At 59.9% G+C, this 15,925-nt stretch overlaps 3 protein-coding genes across 7 annotated transcripts; 2 read left to right on the forward strand and 1 right to left on the reverse strand.

Annotated features, from left to right (window-relative positions):
• The first annotated feature begins 460 nt into the window (after positions 1-460).
• Positions 461-11,802, forward strand: KANK3 (KN motif and ankyrin repeat domains 3). Of its 5 annotated transcripts, none has more exons than XM_084221156.1 (11): positions 461-586; positions 4,950-5,024; positions 5,361-7,052; positions 7,555-7,654; positions 7,795-7,992; positions 8,477-8,564; positions 8,901-9,120; positions 9,456-9,598; positions 9,847-10,047; positions 10,132-10,230; positions 10,404-11,802. In XM_084221156.1, the coding sequence occupies exons 2-11, from the start codon at positions 4,988-4,990 to the stop codon at positions 10,458-10,460; spliced, it is 2,835 nt and encodes a 944-aa protein (XP_084077282.1). In that variant the 5' UTR covers positions 461-586; positions 4,950-4,987; the 3' UTR covers positions 10,461-11,802. The 5 variants fall into 5 exon arrangements, with proteins under 5 accessions (XP_084077282.1, XP_084077283.1, XP_084077284.1 ...); XM_084221157.1 differs by having other exon boundaries at positions 10,407-11,802; XM_084221158.1 differs by having other exon boundaries at positions 10,132-10,224.
• Positions 11,803-13,356: 1,554 nt separating this feature from the next.
• RPS28 (ribosomal protein S28) lies at positions 13,357-13,892 on the reverse strand. The gene is made up of 3 exons (XM_084220984.1): positions 13,817-13,892; positions 13,682-13,729; positions 13,357-13,607 (listed from the first exon to the last, which is right to left on the reverse strand). Exons 1-3 carry the CDS (start codon positions 13,853-13,855, stop codon positions 13,485-13,487), a joined length of 210 nt encoding a protein of 69 aa, XP_084077110.1. The 5' UTR covers positions 13,856-13,892; the 3' UTR covers positions 13,357-13,484.
• A 40-nt stretch (positions 13,893-13,932) lies between these two features.
• NDUFA7 (NADH:ubiquinone oxidoreductase subunit A7) lies at positions 13,933-15,507 on the forward strand. Its single transcript, XM_084220982.1, has 4 exons — positions 13,933-14,036; positions 14,161-14,210; positions 14,304-14,453; positions 15,270-15,507. Exons 1-4 carry the CDS (start codon positions 13,986-13,988, stop codon positions 15,364-15,366), a joined length of 348 nt encoding a protein of 115 aa, XP_084077108.1. The 5' UTR covers positions 13,933-13,985; the 3' UTR covers positions 15,367-15,507.
• Positions 15,508-15,925: the final 418 nt, after the last annotated feature.

Raw genomic sequence — 15,925 nt, forward strand, 5'->3', positions numbered from 1 at the left:
GCAAGATGTGCGAGGGTGGCTGTGCTGGGGGAGCACGGTGGTGCAGGAGCTGGACCCCAGCCACCCGCCGGGGCCCAGCCAGCAGCGGGATTGAGCTCAGGGCAGAGGGTACCGCAGCATCGGGGCCATATGAGCAGGGGATCCCCCTTTCTGTAGGGTGACCATCCCCGATGCCGACAGGTTAGGGAGAATCCCGTCCCCAGGGTGACTGTAGTAGGCGCACCCCATCCCCAGGGTAATCGGGACAGGGGACCGGGGGGTGACAAGGGTAGGGGACACCCCTCCCCCCAGGTGACAGGAACGGGGCACATCGCACCCCGGGCGGCCACGGGGACAGCGAGATCCCCTCCCCAGGCGGAGAGGGAGCTAGCGGGGATGCCGCGGGGCGAGCGGCCGGGGGCGGTCCCCGTCCCGTCGGGCCCGCGGCCGGTCCCCGCCCGCCCCCGCCCCGCCCCGGCCGCTCCCGCTCCCGCTCCCGCCCGCCCTCGGCCCGGGGCTGCGGCGGGCAGCGCTGCCCGGCGCCGCGGAGCAGCCCGAGAGTCCCGGGCCCGGGGCTGTGTCCAGGCTGCAGCCCAGGAGCTCGGCGGTACGGTGAGGGACGGCGGGGACCGGGCGGGACGGGACGGGCCGGGCGGGCCCGGTGGCGGCGGGGGCTCGTCCCGGTGGCGGCCCCCGCAGGGCCCCGCACCCGCCGCCGCCCGTGGCTCCCGGACGGGCCGCGCCGGAGCGCCGCAGAGGCGGCGGGACCGCGGCGGGATGGGGCGGCCCCGGCATCCGCTGCCCCGGGGGCTCCGCCCGAGCGGCCCCGGCGGCGGGAGCGGGCCCGGGGCCGGGCTGGAACTGCCCCCGTCCGGTGGCGGCGGCGGGGAGACCCCGGGGTCCCCTGGGCTGGGGACGGGCTGTCGCCCCGACGTGCCGGTGTCTGGAATGTGCTGCTGGGTGTCTCCCAGGGCTGCCGGGAACCCCTAAGGTTGGGAATGCTGGTGGACTCCCGGGGAGCTGGGGAACTGCAGGGCTGGGGACTCCCTGGGGTCCTGGGGACCTCCTCAGGCTGGGTGTGCTGTGGGTTCCCCGGGTGGTGGGACATGGCACCCCGGGATGCTGCAGGCCCCTCCGGGGTGCTGGAGGGCGCAGGAGTGCTCGGGGCTCGGGGTGCTCCTGGAGCACATGGAGATCCCACCCCGGGGTTGTGCACGGTGCTGTGTGTGTACCTCACCTGTACCTGGGCTTCCCACGTGTAAATTCAGTTTGATCTCCGAGCCCCTCCTCACAGCAGGACAAGCCCAGGCCATCGCTGCTGATGAAGCCCTGAGGGAATCGGGAGGTGTTGGTGGAAGGTGCTGCTGGGCAGCAAGGGAAGGGGTTGATGTTCTCTGGTGAAGCTGTAGGGAGCCTATAGTGCTGTAGGTGTGAGGGTAGAGCTGATTCCCACGTGGGTAAGTTTGTGTGTGGACTCTACACCTGTTGTGTGTGAGCTCAGGGAGGTCCCCGAGGGGCTGGAGTGGGTGCAGAGCCTGGGCGGCCCCTTTGGCCTCCCAGCCAACCGGGCCATCGATGACGACAACTCCAGAAATAACAGTCCAACCCTGAAATTAGGCTGTTGAGATGATAATTTCCCTTTCTCTCCTTGGGTCAGCACTGTGCACCCACCCACCTGGATCCAGCTCCTCCAGGAGAAGCTCCAGCATAGACAGCTGGCCAGGGTTGCCTGGGCAGATAGGCACAGGCTGTCCCATACAGCCCCTGCAGCAGGGGACAGGGACACCAAGGTGTCGTGAGCCCTGGATACCTATTGCTGCACCCAGCCACAGTGCTGGCAGGTAACACTGCAGGTGACAAGCACGTGTGACAGCTGACTGTGTGAGGAGCCCGAATCCTGGCAGGCTGCTGGCAGTGGAGGAAGCCGTGTGCTTGCTCAGTGGTTTCCCTTTAACTTTGGAACAGCCTCAGTTCCAAGCTTCAGGGCTTATCGCCTGCTCAGCTACGAGGGAAGCATGCCTGGTTGAGATAAATCAAGTTGTGCTGGCCAGGGCTGCTCTGGACTCTGTTCTTCTCACATTCCTCATGACCTCAGTATTTTGGCTCAGGAGGAGAGCCAGGGAGAGCCTTCTCTGTGTCCAGCCAGTGGAGCAGCTCGGGCTGCGCTGCAGCAGGTGGTTGGACCGGGCTGAGGGCTGATACAGCTGTGGCCCCAGGGAGGAAAAGGGCCCAAAGGTTTCAAGCTTTAGGAACCGCTCTCCCAGACCTCTCCTCGGCCAGTCCAGGAGCTTGGGAACCCCAAGGGGAAATTGTCCCATGAGGCCAGGGGTTGCAAGGTGCTTCCTGCAGCTGGGGCTGGGGCATGATGCCTGGGTGGTACCTGGGCTGTGCCAGGGGCCCAGCCTCTCTCATCCCTGACATGACTTCTGATTGTAATCAAGCAGAGCAGCTCCAGTTTGGGCCCCGTGTTTCCCATGTTGGCATTGGTACAACAGCATGAGGGGAAAATACAGGTGTGAGCCCAGGGCAGAACATAGCCCTGCCTATGGTGGTTGGGTGCCTGCGCATCCTCCTCCTCTCCCCCTCACTGCCAAGCCTCTCTACCAGTCCTTTGCTTGTGCCATCGTGCTTTTCTGTTGAAACACCAGTGCTAGAAACAGCACTCATTGCTTCCAAAGAGAGCTGGGATCATGTAAGGGCTCCCCACAGGGGTCCGTGTGCTCAGGCCCTTCAGCAACCTGCACCAGTGCCCAAGGGAGCAGCTGAAGCTGCTGAGAATCAGCCTTTGGCACCAAATGGCTGGGATCATTGGCCCCAGCAAGACTCCAGCCCAGGTGGAGGGCGGCTGCCTGTATGCTGCCATGGTCCAGGTCCAGCTGGTGCTCACAGTGGCTGGGCCATGGGTGTGGGGACTCAACCTGCTGCATATCTGCCCCCACTTGTCCAGTCCAGCCCTACATCTCTTCCCCAGCCCAGGGACAGTTGCACAGCCCGAGGAGCCTGGGGGTTTTTGCTCCTTGCAGGAGGGTTTGAACATCATGGAGTCCCTGGGGCCACTTGGACATGGTTGGTATCTGGCAGGTCCCATCACCATTTTTGGAGCTGAGTGAAGACAGAAACTCGTGCCTAGTCCAGCCCATCCTATCAGACCAAAAGAAATGGGTCTGGAAGCAGTGGGAGGATGTCCCCCACAGTTGGGATGCAGCTGCAGACATTGGCTGAAGGGGCCGTAGGAGGTGGCAGGTGACAAGCAGCCTGTCCCCCAGCTCAGTGGAGGGGACACCAGTGCAGTGCTGGTGCAAAGGGCACCTTTGCTGCTGGAGTGGCGTGGGAGGTCTCCAGGCCTTGGCAGAGGAGGCTTTTCCTGTCCCCAGGCAGGACAATACCCAGGCTGGGCAGCGGAAGGGAGCTGCCGGCCACTTCCCCCTGAGGAAACGCTCCCGCTGGCTCTGGCTCCTGTTGCTCTCTCTTCCACTTTGATTTACAACGTGTGTGGAGCCCAGCAGGAAGTTTGTCCTGGCCCCTGCACTGTTTAATTACCTGCAGCAAGGGCCATGCAGAGGAGGAAGCCCAACTCTTCCCAGGATGGGAGAGACTAGGGGAGGTGGGGGATGTGTGGACCCTCTTGGGCATGAAGCCAGCAACTTGGGAATGGTGGATGCCAGTATGGAGCTGGGATGTTACCAGGGAGGTGGAATGGGTCCCTGCTTGAAGGTGGGATGATTCCAAGGGAGGTGGAATTTGGGATGTGCATTGGCTGTGGGTGGGTTGCCAGAGGAGTGGGAGAGCCCCAGAATCTGTCCTGGTGGCTAGTGGGAAGTGTTTTATCTCTGCCCAGTTGAACTCGGTGCCCAGCCTGAGCCTGGCCTGGTGCTGCCTCAGCTGCTCTGCTCCACGGGGTCAGGGGGGCCAAGGGCTGGTGGCTGCAGCGCTGGGGCTGGGGCATGGCCCTCCAGTGTGAGGGGCAGACATGGGTGTTTCTGTGCAGCCAAGGCCAGATCCTGCGCCGTTCCCTGGGCAGCTCTGAGCTTCAGCTTCCCTGAGGGCTGTGCCCAAGCCACCATTCCTCTGTGGCATTTCTCCTCCCCTGCTTTCTTCTGAAAATAGCCCAGTGCCAAATGCTTTGCTCACCAACAGCTGCTCAGCCCCATGGGCACAGCCATCAGAACTCCAATGCCATGCACAGCAGCAATGGGTGCTCCCAAGGTGCTGTTGTCCCATCCTGCTCCTGCCAGGAGCACTTCACAGCTGGGCTCCAGCATCCAGATGCTGCCAGATGTTGCAGCAGGTCCTAGCTCACAGCTGGTCGCACCTCCAGCCATGAGCTCACTTCTGGACCGTATCCTCTTGGCCCTCCTCCAGTGTGTCCATGCCTGGCTCCTGGGAAAACCAGGCTCCCATTTCATTCCCCTCTGTCTTATCCCACATCATGGAGAAGGGAAAGCAGTCAGGTCCCTCCTGGGGGTCATTGGCCCCTCAGGACACTCCTGAGGCCTTGTGGGGCATTCTGGGTGGCAAGAATGGGCATCACACCCAGCACTGACAGGTGCTGGCTGCTCCTTGCAGTCACGTGCCTTTGTCAAAGCATTGTTTCCCTTTATCCAAAGCAAACTTCACACTGACTATTGCACCTATACAGGTTTCAGCCTCTTTTTTTTCTGGCCTGTTCCCACTGTATGGCCAAGCTCCAACTTGTGACCCTTGGAGCTGGCAGCCTGGCCATCCCAGCTGAGCTGTGGAGCATTCCTTAAATGTACAAAACAATCCTGGCACCACGGGCAGCACCGCACTCGCCCAGCCACCAGCTCCAGCATCAGCCCTGGGCTGGGGGAGACCAGGGACCAGGGGACCTGGCAAATGGCAGGGGGCAGCCACAGGGCTCTCCCTGGGTGGGGGTCAGGTCTGTGTGGTTGCTTGGAGCGCACCAGCCCTGCGCTCACAGGGTTTGGCCAGACGTGGTCTCGTTGCAGGTCGATGGTCTTCTGGTCAGCAGCATTCTGGGAAGAAGATGGCTCAGCCAGCACCCCTGAACCAGAACCTCCCAGGTAAAGAGACCAGGGTTGTTACCAGGTAGTGACAGGGAAAGGGGTGCAAGGGGGGTGGCAGGGCTGAGCTGTCCCATCCCATCCCATCCCGTCCCGTCCCATCCCATCCCATCCCATCCCATCCCATCCCATCCCATCCCATCCCAGTGGAGTTCCTCACTCCAGCACCAACCCTGACATGGACTGTGTGCCCTGTGATACCCTACAGCACTGAGGGTGCTGGAGACAGACACATTGCACATCATGGAGGAGATGGGCCTGCAGGCTGTAAATTCCAGTATAATCCAGTTAGAAAAGCCATCCTGTCTCCACTAACCGTCCCTTCTCCTCTTGCAGATCTTGGGGGCCCGTTCTTGTATCGGGACCAGGACGATGGAGAGAAGAGCTCGTATTCTGTGGAAACCCCTTATGGCTTCCTGCTGGACCTTGATTTCCTGAAATATGTTGATGATATTGAAAGTGGCCAAACACTCAAAAAAGTGCCACTGCCTCGCAGGGTGAAAGGGTCCCGTCCACCGCCCAGCACACTGCGCAGCCCCAGCAGCCACACCAGCGCCTGGACCTCCACCGAGTCACTCACCTCCACGGCCAGCGAGGAGGGCAGGACTGCGCTGCTCCTGTCCCCGCACGGCCGAGCACCCCTGGAGCCTGCGAGCAAGTCAGCCTCCCAGCCCATCTCGCCGCCGCCAGTACGGCTGCTGCCGCCTCCCACCCGCAAGTGCCTCGTGCCAAACTCACGGGTGGAGAAGACCTTGCTGGAGACAAGCAGGAGGCTGGAGCAGGAACAGGGCCGTTTGCAGGATATTGGTGGTCCCTCCCACGTTGGCCTGCCGGGTGCCCTGGGCCAGCCACCCCACTGGGTGCCAGTGGGCACCGAGGGCCAGGCGGGCTGGTGCCGGGTGAGCCCTGGCAGCTCGGGGCGCAGCACGCCAGCTGCAGGGCTCGGCACGGCCCCGCTGCAGCACGTGCGGGAGCAGATGGCTGCAGCCCTGCGGCAGCTCCGGGAGCTGGAGGAGCAGGTGAAAACCATCCCGCTCCTGGAGATGCAGATCTGTGAGTTGAAGAGGGAGAAGGCAAAGTTGCTGGAGAAGCTGTCAGCAGAGCCTGGCGAGGCATTATATCATCCCTCTGGCTCTGAGGCAAGGGCAGAGGGTGAGGAGGGGCCCCGTACAGGGCCAGAGAGCGAAGCAGAGCCGGTGAAGGGACGAACAAGTAAAATTGCAGAGCTGAGGAAGCTGACAGAGAAGCTGGCTGTGCCAGAGCGGAACATCAGGGCTTGGTCAGGCAAGAGGGTGGCTGAGAGGCCATGCCGCTCTGTGGCAGTGGGTGAGGATCGGGCCATGACAGATGCCGTCTTCTACTACCGGTCGCAGCAGGAGAGTGGGGACGCACCAGACAGCGGCGTGCGGGGACGCAGGGATGTGGCTGTCTGGGTGATAGAGTCCTCGCTGGGGCTGGCCACTGAGGCAGAGCGAGAGCTGGAGCTGCTGCAGCAGACGGTAGGGCACCAGAAGGAGGTAATCACCCTGATGGAGGGGCACCTGCAGGAGGCCACGCGGGAGCTGGAGGAGCTGCGGCTGGAGGTGTGCGCCCGCCGGCCCCGCGGGCAGGTGGACAAGGAGGTGATGGCCATGCCGCAGGTGGCCGAGGCACTGGTGGAGGCTGTGGTAGTGACACAGAGCCAGGCAGCTGGTGAGCCCCCAAAGACAGCAGAGGCAGGCGTGGAGTGCTGCCACCCTGACAGGCGGGACATGGCAGTCGGACCCGATTCAGCTGCCAGCTGTGATGACAAGGGCAGCCAGACAGATGTGGGCAGCGTTGTCCTGGCAGGAGAGGAGAAGGAGCCTGGTGTGGGTGAGGTGATGGAGCCTGGCCTGGGTGATGGCCTGAGCAGCCGGGTGCAGGAGCCGGGTGCGGGGATGTGCCCAGCCAGCCAAGGCCCTGGGCCAACTGTGCTGGAGACAACACACAGCAACTGGGACCCAGCCCCAGCACAGGACAGTGGAGCTGCTCCAAGCCCTGCAGCCGGTGAGTGTCACCAGGAATGATGCCAGGATCTGGGTTGGAATGTTCCTGCAGGAAGGGAGAGGATGCCCTTGTTGGGGACAATGCCTGCAGGGCCAATGCTACCCATGCCCCAGCAGTTGCCCATGTCCCTTCCATGCCCGCCCAGGGGTCTAGTGGGTTTGGGGTGCTTGGCTAGCTCCAGAAGTGACTGTTTACACAAGCATGTAGTGACAGGACAAGGGGGAGTGGTTTCAAAATGACAGTAGGTTTAGATTAGATATTAGGAAAAATTCCTTACTGTGAAGTGGTGATGCCCTGACACAGGATACTTAGAGAAGTTGTGGATGTCCCATCCCTGGAAGTGTTTAAGGCCAGGCTGGATGGTGCTCTGAGCAACCTGGTCTAAGGAAAGTGTCCCTGATGAGATGATCTTTAAGGTCTCCTCTAACACAGACCATTCCATGATTCTAAAATTCTATGATTCTTGCTCACTGGCCCTTGGCATCCATCTCTTTCCCTGTAGGAGCCCTGAAGTCCATCATGAAGAAGCGGGACGGTCCTCCCCGGAGTGAGGCCGACGGCAGCAAGAAGAGCCTGCAGTTTGTGGGCGTGCTGAACGGGGAGTACGTGCTCAGGGGCTCCTGCCACCCCTGTGAGCCAATCCTGGTCCCCTGCATCCCTGTCCTGGGCTAGGGCCAGTGGCAGGGCCTGAAGGGGGCCAGACTGGTGCTGTGTTGCCACTGAGCATCCTCCCTCTGTGCAGGTATGAGAGCACATCCAGTGAGGAGGATGAAGAAGGCAACAGCTCCTCTGAGAAGGCTTCAGCCGACAGCTCCAACAGTTCAGAGCAGGGAGACACCGAAACCTCCGAAGAGGAGGCCGGGGAAGGCACATGCGAATCCAGACTGGAGTGCAAGGGGACTGATGTGACCCTGCTGGAGCCCCCTGAGGTGAAGGAAAAGTAAGTGCCAGTGAAGAAGGCTCCCTGCTCCCTGGCCAGCTGGGAGCCATGGCACTGGCCTTGCAGGTCCGGCCATCTGCCCCAATTTCAGTGCTGCCAGTGGGAAAAACCCATTCAGCTGCAGAGACCATTCATCAGGAACAATCCTTCCAGTTTCTTGGGTCTGCTAGGGAAAGGATGAGAGGCCCCAAATGCTTCTTTGCTGGAGAAGATAGTTTAGAGTGGGACAAAAAAAACAACAGCCTTCAATAGCATTTTTGAACAAAAGGAAAAAATGTGGCCTAAGAATGGGTGAATTGTGCCTGAGCACATCCATATAAGGCTCTGTTCTATGGCGGTTTGCAGAGGCTGAAGCAGCCAGGGTGCAGCCACCAGTCTGGAGGCTGCACTCTGGAGACCTTGTGGAGAGTTACAGGCACTGTGGAGCTCACAGGTTTGGTGGGGTGATGCAGCCCCAAACCAGGGACACTCACACTCTCCACAGGTTCGAGCTGAGCCCCAGGATGAGGGAGGCCTGCCTCATTGTCAAGACCCACCTGGGCCACCCGGGTGCTGCCAAGAGCAAAGAGGTGGTGAGTGGCGTGCTGGGGTGGGATGGCTTGCCCAGCCCTTGCCAACATCCCCCAGAGCTGGCCCTACTCAGAGAGCAGCCAGCAAAGCCTGGCTCAGCACCTTCCCCTAAAATTCAGCCCTTTGCTCCAGGTTTTGTCCAGAAACCCCAAAACCCACATGGACTCGGCTCAGGCCATGCCCAGCATGGGTTTGAGCAGTTCAGGGTCCTGCCTTCACCCACCCCCTCTGGAGCAGGGATTCTGCTCCCTGCCACCTGGGCTGGCAGCAGGGGGTGGGTGCCAGGGTGCGGGGGCATGCAGAGGCTTAGGGAGAGCTCAGCCCCTCTCTGCCTACAGCTCGCCAGCAGCAGCCTGGTCCTTCAGGAGTGGTTCCGTCTGTCCAGCCAAAAGTCGTCCATCCCTGACACGGTTGCCAACCACCTCCTGGCCTTTGCTGAGGTCTCACCGGCTCTCCTGGCCCACGTGGTGAACCTGGCAGACGGGAATGGCAACACAGCCCTGCACTACAGTGTCTCCCACTCCAACTTCCACATCGTGTGGCTGCTGCTGGATACGGGTCAGTGCCCCCCAGCCCCAGAAACATCCCCTGGCCACCGTCCCACTGTACCCCAGGTCATGTCCTGGCCCTGTCAGCACAGGGGAAAGGCATTGGCAGCAGAGGGTGAGGAGAGCTACCCTGGTCTGTGTCTGTTCAAAGCTGTGGGGGTCAGAAGTCACCACAGCCCGTTTGGGAGCCCAGATTTTATGGGGGAGTCCCATCAGCAGTTCTGTGCCTGTGGGAAGGTTCACAGCACCCTGGGCAGGACTGTGAGGGGGAGCCAGGCACGTGGCTTGCTCCATGTCTCCCACCAGCCCTGCAGCATCCTGAACCCCCTCTGCCCACTCCCTCAGGGATATGTAACGTGGACCACCAGAACAAAGCTGGGTACACCGCCCTGATGCTGGCAGCACTGGCAGCTGTTGAGCAGGAGGAGGACATGAATGTGGTCAGGAGGCTTTTCAGCATGGGCAACGTCAACGCCAAGGCCAGCCAGGTTGGTGCGGTCTGAGGGCCACCACATCTGGACCCTCCCACCCCAGGCAGACGCCAGAGCCACGCTCAGCTCTTCCAAGGGCAGGACAATGGCTCCAAAACCTGGAGGTGTCAGTGCATGAGGAGGGCACCACCTTAGGAGCTCCTCCTGCCTGGCAGCAGGGCTGTCCCAGCAGTGGTCCTGTGGTGTGGGCACGAGTGGGTAGCACGGGGGGGCGGGGGTGGCCTGGCAGTGTCCCTTCCTTGCAGGCTGGCCAGACGGCGCTGATGTTGGCTGTCAGCCACGGCCGGCAGGAGATGGTGGAAGCCCTGCTCGCCTGCGGGGCCGACGTGAACCTGCAGGACGAGGAGGGCTCCACTGCGCTGATGTGTGCCTGCGAGCACGGCCGCCTGGAGACCGTGAAGCTGCTGCTGGCTCAGCCCACCTGCAACGTCTCCATCGTGGACAGTGTAAGGTTCTGCCATTGGGCCTGGGCAGCCCACGCTGTGTTCTGTCCCCAAAGCCCTTTCTGCATGCTCTCCCTTACTTTCTAGGATGGTAACAATGCTGTTGCCATCGCGCTGGAGGCCGGTCACAGTGACATCGCTGCGCTCCTCTACACCCACCTCAACAGCACGAAGGCGCAGGTACCTGTGAGTACCACACCGCTCCCCACGGGAGGCGAAAGGGCTGAGACACAGACAAGTGTCTCCAGGAAGAGCCTGCAGGAGCAAGAGCAGAGCATTTCAGGTGCCACGTGCTCAGAACAGCCCTGCTGGCCCTGACCAGTCACTGGAGGGGTCTCAGGCGACTACTCTCTTTGCAGCAGGGGACTTCACCGACAGCCACCAAGAGCCCTGGGAGTCCAAAGAAACCAAATTAGAGCGACCTTGGGATCCAGCCAGGGGCCCCCATCAGCACTGGGCTGTGATTCACATCCCCTCCCCTGCCACCTCTGTGCCAAACCGCTCTCTGCAGCTTTAGTCCCGTCACAAGCACCATCCCTGGGCTGCCCTCACCCGTCTCCTCCACTGGATGCAGCCCACACGTGGCCACCTCACCACCAAGTGACCGGACCCAAGTGACCTCAGGGCGGGACATGCAGGGAGCAGAAGCCACCCCATCCCCTCTGCTCCCTGCCATGACCACTGGAGCTGCGCCACCTGTGAGCCCTCAGCAAGGAGGAACAGCAGAGAGCCAACCCAGAAGAAACACACCTGGTTTGTGCTCTCTGGCAGCTCCAAGAAGGCAGCAGTGCCAGTGACATGGAGCCAGGAGGGCAAGTGACAGCTCCTGGCCCTAGCAGGGACACTGTGCTCTGCAGGCACACCCTGTACAGCAATAGGAGAGGGAATGCTGCCTTGGACAGGGCTGGAAGTATTTCCAGACTCATATACTTGCCCTTCTTTTCTGGCATTTCCTTTCCTGGCTGAAATCTGATTTTTTTCCTCTTTTCAAGCACATGCATACAAAGCAAAAAAATTATATTGCTTGGCCAAGGGATGAAGTTCAACATGAAATTACTTGCGATTTGATTTGTGCAATGGGAGCAAAACCTCTGAGCAGTTAGAGTTGCAGCTGTAATGAAAGGGCCTGAGGATGCATTTGGGGACTAAATCTGCCTATCTTATAACCCACAAGGGGAGCAGGTCCTTCTCCCAAGGAAGAGAGACCAATTACCTCCTAAACATTTCCCTAATTAGCCAGTCACACAGACTGTGCAGACAGCCAGAGCCTACAGCAAAGTGCCTCTCTGCCCACTTTCTATCCCAAAAGGGAGAGCAGCTGAAGACACCACCAGGAAAAACACATGGGCCAGAAGAGCTCAGAGAACACACTTGGAGGCTGCAAAGGGGAACATGTATGTCAGAGAACGTGTCTGTGCAAGTGTGTGAGCACCGTGTGGTGTGGGAACAGGGAAAGGACAAGGACCAGAAGAAGGGTTTTGCAAGGCAATGCAGCTCTGCTCTGAGCCCTTCACAAAGGCAGTGTTGTGGCCCACATCCCTGCTCCTTGGCCCAGCCTCCCCACTTCTGCCCCTGCCCAACCTGCTCTGAGCTGGGGAGCCCCACAGCCCTCCGCAGAAACTTGCTGTCAGCTTTGCACTGGAGTTAATATACAGCGCTTGCTGCCACTCCCTAATACACTACTCTGTTTACTGGTATTTTAATACTGATGTTTATTTTGAAGATATAAATAAAATTTAAAGTTATTTTGAAATATTACAGTTACATCTGCTGTCTCCTGCCTTCTTGTCTGGCTCACAACAAACCCTGCAAGAGCTGCAGCAGAGGCACTGCCTGGCACAGCCCCTGACCTGAGCAGGTGACCCCATGTTCCAAGTCATTCACTGCAAGTTTATGCACTGGCTACATCCCTGTCTGGTTTTCTTCCTGCTGAAGTGTCCCAGGCAGCTGCAGCAGTCTTTGCCCATTTCTTACTGCAGCCCTGCACCACCCCTGGTTCTCTGTGGTGCTCATATTACACCGCATCCTTAAAGGGCAATCACCAGACCAAGTGTGAAGATGCAAATTTCCTCTTCACTAGTGGACAGGGACCAGGCTGACTCCACAGGGATATTTCAGAAGCTCTCTAAGCCACTCGGTCCCAGTCACCCAGCACTGAGGGCTGGCAGGGGCCAGAGCAAACACTCTTGGGTCACTGATGAAACTGAAGTGGGGGAATGAACAGCAGCCACAGAACTGAACTCTGAGAGGACTTCTGGCACCCCCAGTTCTGAGTTGTGCTGCACCACATGAGCCAGGGAGCAGAGCCTTGTGCTAATTCTCTGAAACTGAAACCCTCAAAGAATCACAGACTACATCAAGCAACAGCACAAACACAAGGGTTTTCTCCATGGCACAAACTCCTCACCTCATGTTGCCCATGAGCTGCCCAGGGACAGGGACAAATCCCACAGTCTAACATCAGCCCTACAACAAACCTCAGTGCCTGCTCCAGTTCAACATAATGCACATCTGTGCAGTGCTCTGCTCAGCTTTAGGACACCCAAATCCTCAGTCACACCTGCCACCCAACTACCTCAAACTCAGGACTCTGTAGACAAAAACCACTCCTATCAGAGACCATACATGAGAGGCTGGAGATCTGACTGTCCAAACACACCACAAACCTGGACCACTCTATAAGCAGATAAAAAATGCCAATCCTTAAAAACCGGCCCTTGAACCAGCAGCTTTAAGGCTCATTCTAAACTTTTCAGCCCTGCTTTTGATTTATGTAATACCCTAAAACACATCTTGCTATCTGATTTTGTGGTGGAAGGGAAAGCCTAAGAAAGTGAGATGGAGTAGTCAACATGCATGACAAGCACTTGCTCTCTGTGCGTGACTGCAAGGAAGGACAACAAGTGTTATTTATGGCAGCATTCACTGAGCAGTTTACTGAGAACAGACAGACAGAAGCAGCAGGCTGTTTTGAAAGCTGGTTTGAAAGCTGGTACCGAGCTTGACTTCCAACTTGTGATTTAATTCCACCGAGGTTCAGTAAGTTTCCAATGCCACTTCACCATCACATAAAGAAAACTGTTTACCAGGAAAGTCAGGATTAAGACTACTATAATTAAAACAGAATTAGTATTGTTATGACAGGTCAATAAAGATGCAGTAACAGTGATAATACAATGAAGACACTATGTGCAACCCCAGTAACAACCAGGGCATGTTGCTACTGAAACCGAGGAAAGCGGCAGGTGCTCAGGTGTGAGACAAACCAGAGTTGTTGGGCGGCGCTTGATGAGTGAAACCCGGGCAAGGGGCTACTGGAAAAACCCTTTATTGCAGTGACCCGGCCGTCACGCTCCTCCCGACGCGCGCCCCACGGCCGAACGAGCTGCGCCAGGCTCCATCCCCGCCGGACGATCGGCAGCAGGGGGGCCGGGTCCAGCTCAGCGCAGCCGCCGGGCCTCGCGCTCCGACTCCAGCAGGGTGAGAACGTCGCCCTCTCGCACCGGCCCCTTCACGTTGCGGATGATGGAGCGGCTCGTGTCGTCCATAAACTCCACGCGCACCTGCGGGGCGGGCCCGCGTCAGCCTGGCCGGGCCCGGCCCGCGGCACCGCGCCCGCCCGGCCCCGCCCGCTCACCTGAGTGCACTGCCCCTGAGAGCCGGTCCGGCCCAACACCTTGGTGACCTGCGGGGACAGAGTGAACGGTCAGCACGGTCAGCACGGTCAGCGCGGTCTCGCGGCCCAGCGCGGCCCCCCCGGCCCCGTACCCACCCGGGCCAGCTTGATGGGCTGCACGCGGCTCGTGTCCATGGCGGCTCCGGGGCGCGGAAAGGAGTAGCGAAATCCCGCGTCCCCTTATATAGCTCCAAGTCTCGCGAGACCCAGCGTTCCGCGCGCGCTCCCGGCGCCCCCCGCGCCCCTGCCCTTCACCGCGGCCAAGATGGCGACGGCAACTACTCTGATCCAGCGGCTCCGCAACTTCCTGGCGGGGGTAAGAACAACCCCGGGCACGGGGCTCCTCTGCCCCGCGGGACGCTGCGCTGCGCCCCCGGCTCTGCGGAGCCTCCGGCGCAGGGCGGCAGCTCCGCCTGAGCTGCTCCGGCCTTGCCTTGCAGCGGGATCTCCAGGCGAAGCTGCAGCTGCGCTACGAGGAGATCGCTAAGAGGTGCCGGGGCCGGGCCGGGCCGGGCGGCGGGCGGGGCGCTGAGCCGCCCCCACCTCGGCCCCGCCGCTGACGCTCGGGTCGTTCTCTGCCTAGGACCCAGCCGCCGCCGCGGCTCCCGGTGGGCCCCAGCCACAAGCTCGCCGATAACTATTACTGCAGCCGGGACGGGCGCCGGGAGTCGCTGCCGCCCGTGGTGGTGGCGGCGGCGCAGAGAACCCTGCCCGCGGGGGCACAGGCCCGCAGGTAGGTCTTATGCGGGCGGAGCTACGCCGCTGCCACTGTGGAGCGGGGTCAGCCTTGTTCCTGATTTGTACCAGGAACACAGAACGCTCGCAGCAGCAGTAGGAAATTATCCCGATTGGCAGAAGAATGTAGAACTGGTTATTTGGGTCTCTTATTCCCTTGCAAATAAGTGAGGCGGGAGGAAGTTCACTCTGCTTTGGCAATACCCCACCTGGATCATCTGTGTCCAGCTCTGGTGTCTCCAAGAAGGGACCCGTTGCAACGAGTCCAAAGGAAGCCACAAAGATCCTCCGAGGGCTTGAGCCCCTCTGCTCTGGAGCCAGGCTGGGACAGCTGGGGGTGCTCAACTGGACAAGAGAAGGCTCCGGGGACACCTCAGAGCCCCTGCAGGGCCTGAAGGGGATCCAGGAGAGCTGGAGAGGGACTGGGGACAAGGCCTGGAGGGACAGGACACAGGGAATGGCTTCCCACTGTCAGGGCAGGGCTGGATGGGATATTGCAAAGAAACTCCTGGCTGTGAAGGTGGTGAGGTCCTGGGACAGGTTTCCCAGAGAAGCTGTGTCTGCCCCTGGATCCCTGGAAGTGTTCAAGGCTGGATGGAACTTGGAGACACTTGGGATGGTGGAAGGTGTCCCTGCCCAGGGCAGGGGCTAGAATGAGGTGGGCTTTAAAGTCCCACTCAATCCAAACCATTCTGGGATTCTGATTAACAAATACCTCCAGCACTACTTTGCAGCTTGGACTTTTGATGAAATTCAAGTGTGATTTCCAGACTGTTGCTAAAGCCTCTTCTCTCTCTTCCTTTCTCTACCCCAGTTCAGACGCTGCAGTGACAACAACAGGGAAGAAACCAGTGACACCAGGACCACCACTGAAGAAGTGGGAAATTTCCACGGACGAGCCCTACTTGTAAGCAGGGAGCGAGCTGAGGCTGCATGATGGGCACAAGTGGTTCCAGAGCAGCTCTGATGGGGAGGCTGTGCTAGATGTGGCTCCATGCCGCTGGAAGGTGCTGATGTCTGATTAATAAATGTATATAAAGCTGTGATCACTACCCCCCATTCTGTGTATTTTATTTGATTTATTCAAGTTACTGCTGTTTAATACTAGTGTATTTGGTTGGTTGGAATAGTGACACAGGACAGGGGCATTTATAACTGTAGGCAGTCAATGAAGAGCAGAGCTGAGTAAAACACAGCCTCACTCACAGGGCTCCCCCCGGGCCCAGGTTCTGCGAGAAAAGTTCAGCAGCGTGGGGCAGTGGCCCCCCGCCGCCAGTGCTGCTCTCCTGCCGTGACCGCACCTTGCTCGGTCCGGTAGGTCCATGCCGATCGCGGTGCTGAGGGATTTCCAGGGAGCTGCGGGAGGGCCCGGCTGTTTCTGGAGCTGGGAAGGGGCTCGGCGGGCGCTGGCTGGCACGGGCCCGGTGCGGGGCCGCTCCGGTGCCGCGGAAGCGCCGCTCGGCATGGGCG

The sequence above is a fragment of the Fringilla coelebs genome (assembly GCF_963513975.1).
Source record: "Fringilla coelebs genome assembly, chromosome: 24".
NCBI lineage: Eukaryota > Metazoa > Chordata > Aves > Passeriformes > Fringillidae > Fringilla > Fringilla coelebs.

Excerpts from the sequence above, each read along its gene's own strand:
- NDUFA7 (XM_084220982.1), top strand. The coding sequence starts at position 13,986 with ATGGCGACGGCAACTACTCTGATCCAGCGGCTCCGCAACTTCCTGGCG. Across the intron at positions 14,211-14,303 it reads TACGAGGAGATCGCTAAGAG|GACCCAGCCGCCGCCGCGGC; the intron begins GTGCCGGGGCCG and ends TTCTCTGCCTAG. Across the intron at positions 14,454-15,269 it reads GCGGGGGCACAGGCCCGCAG|TTCAGACGCTGCAGTGACAA; the intron begins GTAGGTCTTATG and ends TCTCTACCCCAG.
- RPS28 (XM_084220984.1), bottom strand. The coding sequence starts at position 13,855 with ATGGACACGAGCCGCGTGCAGCCCATCAAGCTGGCCCGG. Across the intron at positions 13,730-13,816 it reads AGCCCATCAAGCTGGCCCGG|GTCACCAAGGTGTTGGGCCG; the intron begins GTGGGTACGGGG and ends CTGTCCCCGCAG. Across the intron at positions 13,608-13,681 it reads CTCAGGGGCAGTGCACTCAG|GTGCGCGTGGAGTTTATGGA; the intron begins GTGAGCGGGCGG and ends CCCGCCCCGCAG.
- KANK3 (XM_084221154.1), top strand. The coding sequence starts at position 4,988 with ATGGCTCAGCCAGCACCCCTGAACCAGAACCTCCCAG. Across the intron at positions 8,565-8,900 it reads CTGCCAAGAGCAAAGAGGTG|CTCGCCAGCAGCAGCCTGGT; the intron begins GTGAGTGGCGTG and ends CTCTGCCTACAG. Across the intron at positions 10,048-10,131 it reads ACGTCTCCATCGTGGACAGT|GATGGTAACAATGCTGTTGC; the intron begins GTAAGGTTCTGC and ends CTTACTTTCTAG.